Source organism: Crocodylus siamensis, chromosome 1, assembly GCF_052110815.1.
Source record: "Crocodylus siamensis isolate JL-2025a chromosome 1, ASM5211081v1, whole genome shotgun sequence".
NCBI lineage: Eukaryota > Metazoa > Chordata > Crocodylia > Crocodylidae > Crocodylus > Crocodylus siamensis.
In genome coordinates this window covers 383,186,376-383,202,367 of record NC_143395.1, presented here as the reverse complement: position 1 = coordinate 383,202,367, position 15,992 = coordinate 383,186,376, and the positions used below count along the sequence as shown (strand labels likewise).

Here is a 15,992-nt window from a genome sequence, read left to right as displayed (position 1 = left end):
AAATATGTTGGTTCCTTCTCTGAAAAAGTAGCATACAAGTGTCCTAATTATTAACCATCTTACACAATACCCTTTAAAAATCAACTAGCAGGCTAATATACTGACATTGATGTATATGCACTAAGATCTCCATTTTACAAGTGCTGATCATCCTCTCATTAAAAAGAAACAGGAATGGAGAATGTTAAACATTTTACATGATAAGGCTCTAATTCAAGAAATTTGACAGTCTAAGAGCAGGAATAAACTCACTGTGCAGCTCAATTTCCGATTTACAAGATAAATTGGTTGCACTGTGCAGCTCCTACACTTCCTCCAGCTAGTTCTCCAGCCTTCTAATGATAATTTATTTTACCTGTGTCTAGCAACAGCTCATTGCAGCTAGTATGCAGAAGTGGCAGTGCCAGAGAACAACAGCATTATGTTATTCTACAGTCAAGCAAAATGGAAAAAACAAACCAATCTCAGACTTTGATAAAATCTACCTGTTGCGATGTCACACAGGATTGCTGCCAGTGTGGAAAGGCCTACGGAATTCTTATTTCCTGTGGCAGCCAGCTAGTGGAAAGTCGATTCAAACTGTGAGGGCAAGGAATTTGCCAGCACTTTGGGAGTACCCAAGCCCAGACTGTCCTTGATAAATTGAAAATTTCAGCCCAACACAGTGTTCCATTGAAGCTGAGATATATCACAGAGACATTTCAGCTTAAACACAAATATCATCAAAAAGTTTTTCTTGGTTCAGGAGCATGTGTCGCAGAGGGTAAGACCGTGCATGTATGCATGAGAGAGAAAGGGCATGGACACACATAACACTTAGAACAATTTAAATGCAGTCAAACCTGAAGAGAAATATACAAGCCTCTTTAATCAACTTAACTGTTCAAAAATATACATGGAAAACCAAGTACTATTTTGAACCACTTCACTGTGAACTGGCTTAGTGTTATGTGTGAACACCAAGTGTTTTGTGACAGCAAGCACATCTACGCATGTGCTTTAATGAATAGTAGGCCATTTTACTGCACATTAAAGAGTTACATAAAAAGTGACGTCACACTAATGCAGTATAAAACAGTCTACTGTGCAGTCACTAAAAAAAGCATGCAAATAAGCTACTTTGCATTAGAACAGCCTAACACACATTAATTTAGTACCTCCAATGGGAGGTACTAAATTAAATGTGCATTAGAAAAGCCACATTAATGCACATCTAAATGTACCCAGTTAGTTCTCCTGGTGCAAGTGTTCAGCTAGGATGTAGGTAGCCAGGCCTGCAGATAGAACTCTAGAAACAACTAGGGGATCATCAAGGTGAGAATACATTAGGCCAAAGTCTAATTCAGGGGAATCGGAACACAGGGACCAAGTTCCAAGAAGACCAAGAGGGAACAATAAATCCAAGAGGCATAATCTAAGAAGTGAGCCAATATCTGAAACCAGGGGTCAGAGAGCTGGTGCTTAGTTCCAGGGGAGATCCAAGGTCCAAGTGAAGAGAAACAAAAGTCAGGAGCCAGGAGAAATAACCAACGTTGTTCCCATCTTTAAAAAAGGGAGGAGGAAGGACCCGGGCAACTATAGGCCCACCAGTCTTACCTCAATCCTAGGGAAACTTTTTGAGACGATCATCAAGGAGCACATCTGCGATGGGCCAGCTTCAGGGATGATGCTCAAGGGCAACCAGCACGGTTTCATTAGGAGCAGGTCATGTCAGATCAACCTGATTGCCTTTTATGATCAGGTCACAAAAGCATTGGATGCAGGTGTCGCCGTGAACATAGTCTTTCTGGGCTTCAGCAAGGCCTTTGACACTGTCTCCCACCCCATCCTCATTAAAAAACTAGGCGACTGTGACATTGATGCCTACACAGTCAGATGGATTGCAGATTGGCTGAAGGGTCATACTCAGAGGGTGGTGGTGGACAGGTCATATTCGACCTGGGGAGAAGTGGGCAGCGGAGTCCCCCAGGCCTCGGTCCTTGGGCCTGCGCTGTTCAATCTCTTTATCAGCAATTTGGACGATGGGGTGAAAAGCATCCTGTTTAAATTTGCTGATGATACCAAAATTTGGGGTGAGGTGAGCACACTAGTAGGGAGGGAAAGACTGCAGCAAGACCTGGATAGGTTACAGGGGTGGGCTAACAAAAACAGGATGTGCTTCAATATTGACAAGTGCAGGCTGCTGCACTTGGGCAGTACTAACCAGCAGCACACTTATAAGATGGGAAACACCCTTCTTGAGAGCACAGAGGCAGAAAGGGATCTTGGATTCATACCAAGATGAACATAGGCCGACAATGCGAGGTCATGGTTGGCAGGGCTAACCGGACCTTGTCATGCATCCACAGATGCATCTCAGGTAGGGCTAAGGAGGTGATCCTCCCCCTCTACGCAACACTGGTCAGGCCACAGCTGAAGTACTGTGTCCAGTTCTGTGCGCCCCACTCCAGGAGGGATGTGGACAACATGGAAAGGGTCCAGAGCAGGGTCACCCGCATGATCCGGGGACTACAGGGCAGACCCTACAATGAGAGACTGCAGGACCTGAACCTGTTCAGCCTTCACAAGAGAAGGCTGAGGGGGGACCTGGTGACAGTCTATAAACTCACTAGGGGGGACCAGAAGGGTTTGGGAGAGACCTTGTTTCCCCTACTGCCCTCCTGGCATAACAAGGAATAAGGGACACAAGTTATTGGAGAGTAGGTTTAGATGAGACATCTGCAAGAACTACTTCACAGTTAGGGCAGCTAGGAGCTGGCCATTATCTTTGAAAACTGGTGATCAGAAGAGGTCCTGGATAAGTGGAAAAGGGCAAATATAATGCCCATCTTTAAGAAAGGGAAGGACGATCCAGGGAACTACAGACCAGTCAGCCTTACCTCAGTCCCTGGAAAATTATGGAGCAGATCCTCAAAGAATCCTTTTCTAAGCACTTGGAGGAGAAGAAGGTGATTAGGAACAGTCAGCATGGACTCAGAAAGGGAAAATCATGCCTAACCAACCTGATTGCCTTCAATGTTAAGATGACTGGCTCTGTGGATACAGGTGGACCAGTAGATAGGAAATACCTTGACCTTAGCAAGGCTTTTGATATGGTCTCCCACAGCATTCTTACAGATAAGCTAAAGAAGTATGGTTTGAATAAATGGACTGTAAGGCAGATAAAAAACTGGCTGGACTGTCAGGCTCAGAGGGTAGTAATCAATGGCTCGATGTCTAGTTGGCAGCCAATTTCAAATGGAGTGCCCCAGGGGTTGGTCCTGGGGCCGGTTTTGTTCAACAATCTGGAAGATGGGACGAAGTGCACCTTCAGCAAGTTTGTAAAAGGCACAAGTTTGGGGGGAGATAGTAGATAGGTTGGAGGGTAAGGCTAGGATTCAGAGAAGCCTTGAAAAATTGGAGGATTGGACCAAAAGAAATCTCATGAGGTTGAATAAGGATAAATGCAAAGTCCTGCACTTAAGATGAAAAAATCCCATTCACTAGCACAGGTTGGGGACTGACTGGCTAAACAACAGCTCTGCAGGAAAGGACCTGGGGGTTACAGTAGACATTAAGCTAAATATGAGTCAGTGTACCTCGTTGCAAAGAAAGCTAACTGCATTGTGGGCTGCATTGGTAGGAATGTTACCAACAGATCAAGGGATTACTCCCCTCTATTCAGCACTAGTGGGGCCACATGTGAAGTACTGTGTCCAGTTTGGGACCCCACTACAGAAAGGAGGTGGAGATATTAAAGGGTCCGGGCGAGGGCAATGAAAATGGTTAGGAGGCCAGGGAGTAGGACTGATGAGGAGAGGCTGAAGGAACTGGGCTTATTTAGTCTGGAGAAGAGAAAACTGGGTGCATCTATAGGTTCTATTAGTGTAACTCAACAAACTGGTGTGGTTCGTGCCCGAGTCACCTGCTCCTGGGCACAGTATCTTTATATGCGCCCAGGATCGCAGCAGTTTGAGCTGGCGTGGAGCAGCCCTGGGTTGCAGTGTTGGGCACTGGGGAGGCTGGCCAGGACATGAGAGTGCCCAAAGAACAGAGCCATGTGCCTAGGTAGCAGGCAGGGGTCTGGTCTCCTGCTGTCTAGGCTGACTGGGCACAATTTATGCCCAGGTCACCATTTATACATGCATTTCGGCGTAGTTATTTTCACCTCCATAAGCTAATACCGTCACCAACAGTACTAGCTTACAGTGGTGAAAAATTAGTTTGATGCAGTCTAATAGCATCGCAAATTAATCCACTGAACAGTTAAGTGCACATACAGAATGACTTACTGAGGGGGGATTTAACAGCAGCCTAAGGAGGTTTCAAAGAGGATGGAGCTAAACTGTTCTCAGCGGTGGCAGATGACAGGACAAGGAATAATGGTTTCAAAGTTGCAGGAAGGGAAGTTTAGGTTACATATTAGGAAAAACTCTCATTAAGAGGGTAGTAAAATACTGGAACTGATTACCCAGAGAGGGTGTGGAATCTCCATCCTTGGAGGTTTTGAAGACCCAGCTAGAGAACATCTTGGCTGTACTGATATAGCTGGGGATGGTCCTGCTTTGAGCAGGTGGTTGAACTAAATGACTGCCTGAAGTCCCTTGCAATCATAATTTTTTATGATTCTCAGTGCAGATTCAGGGTCAGAAGATCAACCATAGACATATTTTCCTTGCATCAACTTCAAGAAAAGTGCAGAGTAAAACCAACCATTGTACATTGCCCTCATGGATCTAACCAAAGCATTTGACACAGTCAGCAGAACAGGCCTATTTGCAGTCCTAGAATACGGGATGCCCACCAATCCTGTTAAGTATTATACATTCCTTCCATGACAACATGAAAGCAACTGTTCGGTTTGATGGGTCCACTTCCAACAGTGTTGAGGTGAAAAGTGGAATGAAGCAAGGATGTGTTCTTGCCCCTACACTCTGGACTCTTCTTCTCAGTACTCCTGAACTGCACATTTAAAGATATGGAAGGTGGAGTGTACCTTCACACAAGATTGGATGGGAAAATCTTCAACCTATCGTGACTCAAGACAAACACTAAAGTTAGAAAGGTGCTTATCAGGAAGCTTCTATTCACCAATATGCTCCCCTTACAGCCCATGATGAAGACCTGCTACAAAAATCATGGATCACCTTTCAAGAGCTTGTCAGGCATTTGCTCTCAATATCAGCATAAAGAAAACAGATGTACTAGGACAGGGAATTTCACAAAATCCATTGACCACCCTTAATGAGAACCAGCTAAAAATAGTTCAAAAGTTCAGCTACCTAGGTTCTACAGTGACCACCAACCTCGCACGAGATAAAGAACTTAATGTACACATCAGAAAGGCTGCTACCTCCTTCAGCAGACTAACTAAAAGAACATGGAGCAACTCAAAGCTTACTGCCAAAACGAAAATGCTAGTGTACCAAGTTTGCATACTCAGCACTCATGTATGGTGGGGAAATACGGACAACTTCTGCACATCAAAAGAAATGGTTAAACAAAATAGCTTCCACCTAAACTGTTTACATCACATACACAACATCAAATGGCAAGATAAAGTTACGAATGCAGAAGTTTTCAAAGGGCAAATTTATCCAGTTTGACAGCCCTACTCAGACAGAGACAACTTCATCTGGGCAGACTGGGAGATAAACATATACCCAAGGACATGCTACATGGAGAACTATCGAAGGGAACAAGCACAACAGGATGCCCCAAGCTTTGCTATAAAGACATATGCAAGAGAGATATGAAGGCATTTGGAACTGATCCTGGCCAATGGGAAACCTTGGTAAGTGATCAGAACAAGTGGCGTCATAATCTCCACCAGGGCATAGAAGTCCAGAACAGGAATTAGCTGCAACAGCATGGAGAGAAAAAGAGTCTGTAGGAAGCAAGCAGCTCCTAAACCACCTGACTGTGACACATATATTTACAATCACTGCCGCAGATCATGGAAATCTTGGACTGGAATATTCAGTCACATGAGACACTACACATCTATATCACAGGCTACAATATCCAACATCTCTTGCAGATGAAAAGATGCTATATGAATATGAAAAGGGCTGAGCAGTGCTTTCAGCAGCCAATCTGGTTGCTCACCTCCACAGCAAACTAGGGCAATCTCATTAGCCAAGGATCAGGGGAAGGTGTGATGGCTCAAGTGCTTGGCCAGGATGCTTGATTAGAGGCCTTGCCACCAGGCATACCATATTGCTTTGCCCCTTAACCACCCACCCACATTGATTCAACTACTTACTTTGGTATGCAGCCAAAACTCTACTGCCCCTTTTTAAAAATATTGTTCTGGAACTTTTTATCACTTGCATTTTTTGGTCAATAAAGCTATTACCAACAGGCTATGTCCTCTTCCACTACTTGACAGTGGCCCCTCAGCATGATCCCCCAGCCCCTGGAACCAGAAAACATGGGTCCAAGCATTTCTCCTCCACCTCCAATTCAGACAAGCACACAGAGAATTCTATCTTTTGCAGGCCATTGAAGTTTATTGAATTCATGTTTAGGAAACAATGGAAAGCAGAAAGGCAACAATGCTCCAGCCATGTCACCCACCCCCTGGGACTCTCAAAGCATGGGTGCAAGCATCCCCCACACTGAGAGACATGTTGGATTGGGTGCTTACTCCCACCCCCTGGCAGCAGAGCCACAGCACATTACACAATTGTGAACCAGTTCCCAATCAGTGCCTGAATCAGAGTGAGCTGAAAAGAAAAATTCTGCCCTAAATTATTCAGAACCTGAGTTGAAATTTCCCTGTATTTCAGGCTAAATGCCCTAATCATGAGGTGCTCTCATGTTCTCATGCACTCCTCCCTCCACATCCTTCACTGTTTGTAGAAGCATTTGTTGAAGTTCTAATGCAGGATGGGAAATTAAGTTTTTAAACCACAAAAGTTGGTACAAACCAGCACCATCATTCTTTCATCAGTTTACACAGTACCTCCTTCATTAGTGATTTATTTTTGCTTCCATGAGGGACTGTGGCTCCTGTCTGTCAGATCCAGATTAGGAAAGGTCACGGCAGATGCACATGGCTGCTGCAAAAACAAATATAAAATATTTTCTCCTGAAGCTCAGGAATTAAATCCTACAATCAAGCCTTATGTGCTTGGTTTACAACAAGCCCATACTGAGAAGCACAGGTAGGAACAATCATAAAACCAATAATGAAGTTCATGACACTTATGCACTAAACATATGGAGAGCGTAGGGGAGACACTGAAAGTATTTTAACCTTAACAAAGGGATCTAACAGACAAAAAACACCAAACTTTTGAAAAACTGTTCCACAATAAATTTTATAAGACACAGTGGAAGAACTTCAGCTTTGTATATCATGTAATTAAAACATGTACAATAAGAGCAAAATAATAGGAATGTAGGTTTGTATTCATTTCCAGAAAAGATTCATTTACAATGTACTGAGAGTAAATAAATCTGGCAACACAATTACTCCTGAACAAATAGACTTCAAGTTACTGCAGTCCTATACATTGTACTTCAGCTGTCAACAGCCAAGTCACGTTCTGTAGCCATGACACTTGATTTACACCGTGTAACAGCCCACAGATGGTAAGATGCACAACACATGTACATAAGATAAAATATTACAAAAACACTTGTCAAAATAAAATATATAAGCAGGTCATCCCTAATATTTACAACAAATAGTCTTAAATTAGATAGCACTCAGAAGGCATCTCCCACATACAAATGCCACAGGCGTAGGAAAAAGAGAAGGCAGCCAATGAAAGGTACAGTATTTGTTATGGCTAAGAACCTTTGGCTCCAAAACTCTAATTCTAAGCTATGATCATTTTAAAAAAGAATTAATCATGTAATAGTAGAGTGTGCTACCTTTAATCTTCTTTACTATATTTGACTGTCATATATTAGTATAAAATTTAGCATGGCAAAAGCCACTTGTAAAACAGTCTTATTATTTTAATCAAAGATTTTGATCAAACCTCCAAGTCAGATGAAACTATTGTTTGGTGTTATCCTAACTTATGGAAAACATTGGACAAAGATTATACTTTACTGACTTTTCATGCATTAAACTCTGAGGTTATCTGCTCAATAGGCAATAAGAAATGCTCTTGTCAGACCGAGCTTTACTTTAAATCAGGCACAGTGATGTACTTAGTGATGACCCTAAAACATGATAAAATAACTTAATCTCACAAAAATGAGAGGAAAGTAACGTCCACTGAATTCTGATTTGTGTGTTGCTATGCAAATAAAAAGTTGTTTCTTCATCAGAGGTATGACAGCAACTTGAGATTCAGTTCAAGGGAAGTTTTGATAAAGCAGTTAACCATTGCATTAAATTAATAGTTTCCTCTAAACTCTACAGTCATTTGGGTCTTCTTGGTTAATATTTGCTTTGACTGGTGTATAACATTGTTGTGTTTTAATTTAACTATGATTTGTTAAAAGAAAAAAAAACTGCAAACGAATCTAGATTTGGTCTGTTTTGTTATATTTCACCAAACTTCCTGCCAAGTCAGCACATTCCTAAACCACATGTAAATAAATGAGCTAATAAAATGCACTCAAACATGTTATATTGGTCTTTGTCATTTGGTGGAAGATTAGACTGCAAAGAAAGATACATAAAAGATGGCAACAAAACCACTTCTCTATGTAAGGTACCATGCATAAAACTGTCCTGAGTAATCTATGTGACAAAATACTTTGTTTTTCATCTTCTTGAAGTGAATTAATTTCTTTTGCAGAAGGGAACTTGGTGCATGCAAAAACACAGTCATGCCATACTATTCATTCCCAAGGTAAAGGCACCAGCACTGCAGTGCAAGAAGAACTTTTGTGGGTACTGACATGTCAGTAAATCCATCTAGAAACCTATTTTGCTTCCATAAACTGCCACAGGAACCAGCTTCTTGGTGTGGAGTAGATTTTATCTTTGACAAATACACAATCACAGATGGTTCTTACAAATTCTTCAGAATTATCCCACATGGCATAAAAACCTGGGTTGAGTGCAGTGTTGTCCAAACTCAGGTTTTTCTTGTATCTAGAGCAATTTTTTCAGTGTGAAGTGGTGTCTTCTAATAAGTCTGTATACCCACTACATATATACAACTTTCATTTTTATATATGTACTTGACAACTGACCAGAAAAAGGGCGCCTAGAAACACAACAGAGCTAGCCATTTTGGGGGAGGGACAAGCATCTGTGCCTTCATTTGAAAATGTATTTCTTACATTTACATAAAGCATTCAGAGTTATTGTTAAAAATATCTGACAGGAGAAAGCTTGTTTTGAACACTGAAAGGAAAACAACCCAGATAACTGTATCAACAGCTTTCTTGCACAGTCTTTAAGATGAATAATTAATAAAAAAAAATCATCAGTGAATAATTCAATTTTCAAATATTTCAGGCTGTTTTTCAATGATCAATATGAGAAAGTAGAAGAAATAAGGTTCACCACACAGCAAATAATTCAGATGAGTATCACCAAACTTCACAGTTACAATGCTGAGTTATGTACACAAGGCATTTCAAAAGGTACAGTTTTCAAAAACCATCTCTTTTAAAATTAAAACCACTTGTTAGTAAAAAGCTTGTACATATGTCCATCTAAAATTGAGGTGGATGTGTTCTTTAAATACATTTATTGACAAACATGTACTGGTATACATCTTCATTAAGGTCTTTTATACTTTTAGAAGCTGCCACACACTTATTAAATCAAGCAACCGTCAAACGTCTGGGCCATAGAATACTGGCTATAAATAAAAATGCAGAGGGTAACAATAGAGAGGCGAACAAACAAATGTTTAAAATAAGGGTTTTTTTAAAAATGTTTTAAAATGCCCGATCACTAGCCTATTGTTTGTTCATCATTTTTTTTTATCGATTTGTGACAAAGCAGGCTATCTATAGTTAAAGAACTCTCCTGAATCTACATTTATCATCAAATAATGCCCCTGATTCAGCAGCATAGCTTTTGCGAGGGTAACTTTTTCTAAAGAAATCCTTTAAAAATAAATTCTGAAACGTACAGAATATGTTGTCCCCACCATACTTGTTACCAACTCTCATTAACATTGAGAATTTTTAATGAGAAAAAATACCAGTGCTACAAATGTCAAGTCCTGTTTTCTCATAGGGGACTTTTTATATAGGTATTCTTCTAAATCAACTGCATGTCACAAGGAAAACAAAGCAAATCAGAGAAATGCAAACTGGCCAGAGCTGACGTTAGGCAAAATAGGTCCTTCTCTTCCAACAGAAATTGATGGTTTTCAGTCAAAGTCATTTCTGATTTTACCAACTGCTTTTGTCAAAATGGAGGAGTCATCTTTTTAGATGTGAAGAAATAATCCTTCAAAACCCATGGTCACTTGATTGATGTGTAAAAAGCACAGAATCAAAGACTGCTTCAGAAACTTAATAGTTACAGTTCATATATTTTCCAGATGAAACTGTATAAATGAGGAGTTCAGTGTGTGAGAATAATATAACAAAAGCTATCTATAGAGTGCCAGTAGTTTTACACAATTCCTTCACGTTGCATTTTTCCTTGTTCACATTATCAACATGTAAAAAACACTTTAGTTTTTATACTGAAAACATACAGGCTTATTACACGCATAGAGGAGAGTCTCACAGGATAAGAAGTGTAGGCAAGTACTGAAATAATACCATATACTGAAGTGCAGACATGCAAACAGAATACACGCTAACTGAAAAGAATCAGCCAAAGAAACAGTGGACCCTTCCTCTTCACTCCTCCTATGCAGTTAATGCATAAATCTTTGTAATTTATTTTACATTGTATTCTGTTCAGGTTTCCATAGTTGATAGTAAAAAAAAAAATCCCCTGCTCCAACCTAAAAAATAATAAGGCCTTGCAGAACTGTCTTCTGCCATTTTGGCAATTTTATAGAAACATTGAAAAAAACAGATCAGGCCATCAAATTCAGCAACGATAGCAAAAGTTAAACTACGTGGGATTCACTCACCTAATCCCAATTCCTGCTCTGTGCTCCAAAAGGAAGGAGAAAAATCCCCCAAAGTTCCTTGCAAATATGCCCTGAGGGAAAAAAAATGTCCTAACTTAAATTTGGCCATTATTTCAGTGTTAACAAAACTGAAATGTTAAAATGACCTAAATGATTCTACCATTAACCCAATACAACTAAAAGAAAGATCAAATGCTGCTGCTAGAGACTAGCAGCAATCTGTCTCTGTCACAAAAGGATTTGTTCCTCATTAGCAAGGCTTACTGACAGGTCAGTGTTTACTTCAGCACAACCTCAGTTCTTCATCATGGAAGCTCAGGAACTTCATTTTCCTCCAGACAAGGGTGGCATTCAGGGCTAAGGGGAGCCAAAGTGTTTCCTTCCAAAACTGAGAATTCACTGAGCTCCAATATGTTCAGCAACATCCCAAAGATTCTTCTCAGGGAAACATCTCTGCTTCAGCTGCTGTCCTTCCAAAGATCTAAGCCCTCTCATTTCTTGAATGGAGTAAATTTATTGATGGAATGCCAGAGAGATGGCTTGCGCTTGGGTTCTGCCAGGGCAAAAACCTGCTGTTGTGGAATGCTGGTAGGCACCGTGATGTGGCGCTGATGAATAGGATGTAAACTCTGGTGTGGAGGTGGCATGGGGCACCCATTATAACTTACTCCTGTAAAAGGGAATGGTCAAGAAAACACATAAGACAGATGAAAAGCAAACAACCCACAGAACAGACAGAGAATACCAGGGGACAAATCCAGCTTTCAGTCAAGTCAATGAGAATTTTGCACTCTTCAACCCAGGCTGATCAGATCCTACCATATCTGACACTGCAACTTTTCTAGTTTTGTCTTGACTGGGCAAAAACAATCATTCAAGTTAAAAAATGTGTACAGTATTTACAGTTTTATAGTACTGTTTGGAAAATCAGCAGTTTTTTAGAAAGCCTTTCAGCATATGCAGAGGTATTATCCTTTCAGAAAGAAAGGTGGCTAATATAGTACACAGCTATTACCATTGAAAACCTGACTGAATCTTGCCACCTTCATTCGTATTTATTTAGATACAAAAATGCTTAAAATGAATACATATACAAGAATCTCTCATAATTTAATATCAAGATCAAAATTTTGGTACGGTCAATGACTAATCCATTAAAAGACTAGTTATGGCTTTTTCAGCTTCTTAAGGAACAGAACTATTCCTAAGTTCAGGAGTTTACTGAATACTGAAAAAGACCAAAAAAAAAATCACAACTTTTCCTCGAAGCTACACAAAATGGACAAAAATTTGTTGCAGATGACAACAAGTTTGCAGATGACACAAAGCTGTTGTGTATCTACTACTCCCCCCACAAGCATAGTGTCATCTGCAAACTTGCTGAGGTCTTGTTTGTTTGGCAACAGATTTTTGAGACAAAAAGCAATGGCCTCAAGTTGCAGCAAGAGAAGTTGAGGTTAGGTACTAGGAAAAACTTTCTCACTAGGAGGGTAGTAAAGCACTGGAATAGGTTACCCGGAGAGGCTGAGGAACGTCCATCTTTGAAGTTTTTAAGACCACGCTAGACAAAGCCGTGGATGTGATGAAATGGTTGGGGATAGTCTCAATTTGATCAGAGAGTTGGACTAGATGACCTCCTGAGGTCCCTTCCAACCCTCATTTTTTATGATTCTATGATCTCATCTGACACAGACACCCTATGTACGTACTCATACACAAACTCCTGAACCTCTCTATTCAGTTTCCTCTGTAAGAATGATAATACTGATTTGCCCATCTGAAGAAAATCATTAGGATTATATAGTAAGTAGTTTACAAGAGGCTCTGAAATTTAAATAAATGCTAAATTATATCTCTTTGACTTTGTCTCCAAAAAAGATTAGCAAAGTATTACGGAATGATTATGTTGAAATTATATTATTTCCTGTAATCAAAACAATGACACCTGTTTAATTACAACCTCTTACATACCCACCTTTAATTTTCCCATGCCTTGACTTTCGGGCATTTTGCATGGCTTGCTTCTTCTGATTTTCTGAAATTTCCATTCCTACATCAAAGGATAAATTAGGGTGTCAGCATTAAAATATTTTATCTGCTCTCTGATGACCAATAATTAAGAAAAGGGCAAAGGAGTAAGTGATACTTCAGTGACTAAGTCATTTTAAGAACAATGTATCTTTATAAAAAAAAAGAAAAGAAAGAAAAAAGAAACACAGGTCCAAATTTTACTCTATTACACTAGTCTGATTCTAATCCTGCCTCAAGTGTGCTGTGCTTCCTGGAGCTGAAGTGCCAAGACTATAGTATTATCTCCAGGATTCTTTTCTCATTTTCACTGATTTAAATCCAAAGGAGACCTATAAAAGTAAATCGGTTTACATTTGTAAAAAATCAGAAGTGGCTTTGGTATACACAGGAACATTTCCTATTTCCTATTTTCTTCCTGTATAGGAATGCATGTTATAGATAGGTTGGGAATAAAAGTCTCTGGATTGTGTTAAATGTTATTAACTTGTAAATAATGTCATCTAGGAAATCATATTCAAAGTGCTCCCTATTTTAATTTGCTGCTATCTAAAGCCTGAAGCATATTATGAATTCTCTCACTTATAAAGATAAATGTCATGACAGCAGATATCTTTCATTACCTCAGCCACCAATGGTTTTTTCCAACTATTTTCCTTTGGACCATAAAATCAGTGTTATGCTTCCTATGACTACAGTCTCCCTCTATGTCTATATTTTCTGAATCTTTTGTTGTTGACTCTGTTACACTGCTGCTATTTTACCAGTCTAAGACAATGAAGCATTTTAAATTAAAAACCCAAATGCACTTACTCATAGGAAAAATTGTAGCCAGTGGTTCGCTCCAAGACAGTGGTTTTCAATCTTTCTGGACTCAAGGTCCCTCTCACTGGACTCAAGGCACACCTCCATAACTTAGGAAACTGAGTGGCACCCAATTTGAAAAACTAATGTATATATTACAGTACTAACTTCCTCACAGAGAGGCTGGGCACTGGGGGTGGGGAATCATCTCAGCAAGGACAAGCCTTAGCCTGTGCTTATCTGTTTCTCTCCTTACAGGATCAGATTCACAAGATCTGGTGGCACCCCAGGGTGCCCCCGATACCCTGACTGAGAATCACTGCTCTCGGATTTGGAAGATCCTGTGCAACACTGACCCTAGCATACAGGTCATACCTTTTTTCTTTCCTCATTTATCACCAGGCATTTCTGCTTCTGCAACTTGTTTTGTGTTGGAACGTAGCAAGCCCCCCATGCCTCTGACTGGCTGAGGTGCCCAGTGGCCCCATCCCTTGCCACTAATTGGCTACGGGGGCTGCCTCACCCCTCACTGTTGATTGGGTGTGGCCCCACCCCTCATTGTTGATTGGCTGGAAGGCCTGTCCTTTGTACAGCCCCAACCCTTGGCATGGATTAGAGAGGGGCAGGGCCACATGACAAGCAGCCCTTGCAGTCAATCAGTGGCAGGAGGTGGGGGTGGCAACTACCTTGCCAGCAGCCCTTTGGGCAGACAGACCCTCCCTTCCCACTTTCCCTGCCCTGCTGAGCTACCACAGCATTCACTAAATTTTGGGGTGGGGTTTCCCACCATGTCTTTGCACTCACCCATTTCTTTGTCTTCCTGCACTCTTCTCCTTTCATTTTCACATGCCTCCATCCACCTTTTCTTATCCTCCTGTTTTTTTGCACAGAAGAAATGAACTTCATCTGTTGCTCTATTTATAATTTTAAAAGCATTCTTCACAGTAATGTTGAAGTCCTTGTCTTTTCCATCCTCAGTATCCACAAGTTCCATCTCATCCATATCAATCCGACCCTTATAATATAATATGTCCCTTCTCAATAGGTCCTTCTTACAAAACACAAGCTGATGGTCAAAAAGGAAGAAAGTTCTCTGCTGGCTTTTGCCTTGCTTTAACATTTTGGTCAGTTCTCCTGAGTGGATTAGTTCTGAGCTTCTGGCTAAAACATCTGGCCCCTAACATGGTCAATGTGAAAAAGAAAGAAAGAATATTTTAAAGAGCTCAGCCCATGTTACTAATTAGCAATATTTCTATTGTGCTAATTCTTCTTTATATACATTTCTCTTTTGGAAATAAGATTAGCATTTTGCCACATAACTGAAAAGCTATACTTTCATTTCATTTTTAAAAACTATAAAAATAAAATGTAGAATAAATTAGACAAAATTAATTCTGCTGTCCTTTACACTTGTAGAAATCAGGCATAATGCCATTAAGCATCAACGAAATGTCAGCAAATACTAATAAGACAATCAAGAAATCAGAATCGGGGCTAGTAACCCCAACCTAAAACAAATTCTCTTTTGCCCTCTTTCACATTTTTTTTGTAATCTCAAAGACAGGAGTGCAGGTTACAGCTGTCACTGTTTGTAAGTAATAAATGAGATAATCAGTAACAGAGTCATTGCAAAGGAAGCAACTGGACTTTTAACTGAACAATGACCACATGAAACACATGCACCATAAACCCACAGAGAAAGGAACATACTCCAGAGGACATTTAAGTACACAGTACCCAAATTCCTTTGCTATTAAATCCCTGCAGATTGTAAGGATGAAACCTACCTCCCAGTCAACAATAGAGACCTGCCAACGTGCAATCTTGTCTATGCTTTCCAGTCTTCGCTTACGCTCATTTATCAGGCATGCTACATTCTTCATGGCTTCATATGCTGCCTTTATATTGTTATAATCACTGTGAAATGTAGAAAAACAAATGCATCCCATACAATGGATATAACACAACCACAGTTTGTAACAGACTGTAAATATATTTCCCTAGCCAGAGCTCTTAACCATGAAGAGAGCCCAAATCTTCACTACCTTGGATCTTATATATGCACAAGTCAATGCTACTGTGTTACCCACTTTGCTTAGAAGTATTTTACCACACAAAATGAGTCCTGGGTCCATTAAAATCAATGGTAAATGCCCAATA

The 15,992-nt window shown here is 40.3% G+C and overlaps 1 protein-coding gene across 5 annotated transcripts in view; it reads right to left on the bottom strand.

The window, feature by feature from the left end:
* Positions 1–6,464: 6,464 nt before the first annotated feature.
* The window catches only part of SPATA13 (spermatogenesis associated 13), a 130,457-nt gene continuing 120,929 nt past the window's right edge, over positions 6,465–15,992 (bottom strand). For all 5 annotated transcript variants that reach the window (XM_090028734.1, XM_090028752.1, XM_090028744.1 and 2 more), the window contains 4 exons: positions 15,620–15,749; positions 14,637–15,009; positions 12,976–13,050; positions 6,465–11,670 (listed from right to left, as the gene is read on the bottom strand). In XM_090028734.1, coding sequence (XP_089884860.1) covers positions 11,492–11,670; positions 12,976–13,050; positions 14,637–15,009; positions 15,620–15,749 — 757 coding nt within the window. In that variant the 3' untranslated portion in view covers positions 6,465–11,491. The remainder of the gene's footprint in view (positions 11,671–12,975; positions 13,051–14,636; positions 15,010–15,619; positions 15,750–15,992) is intronic.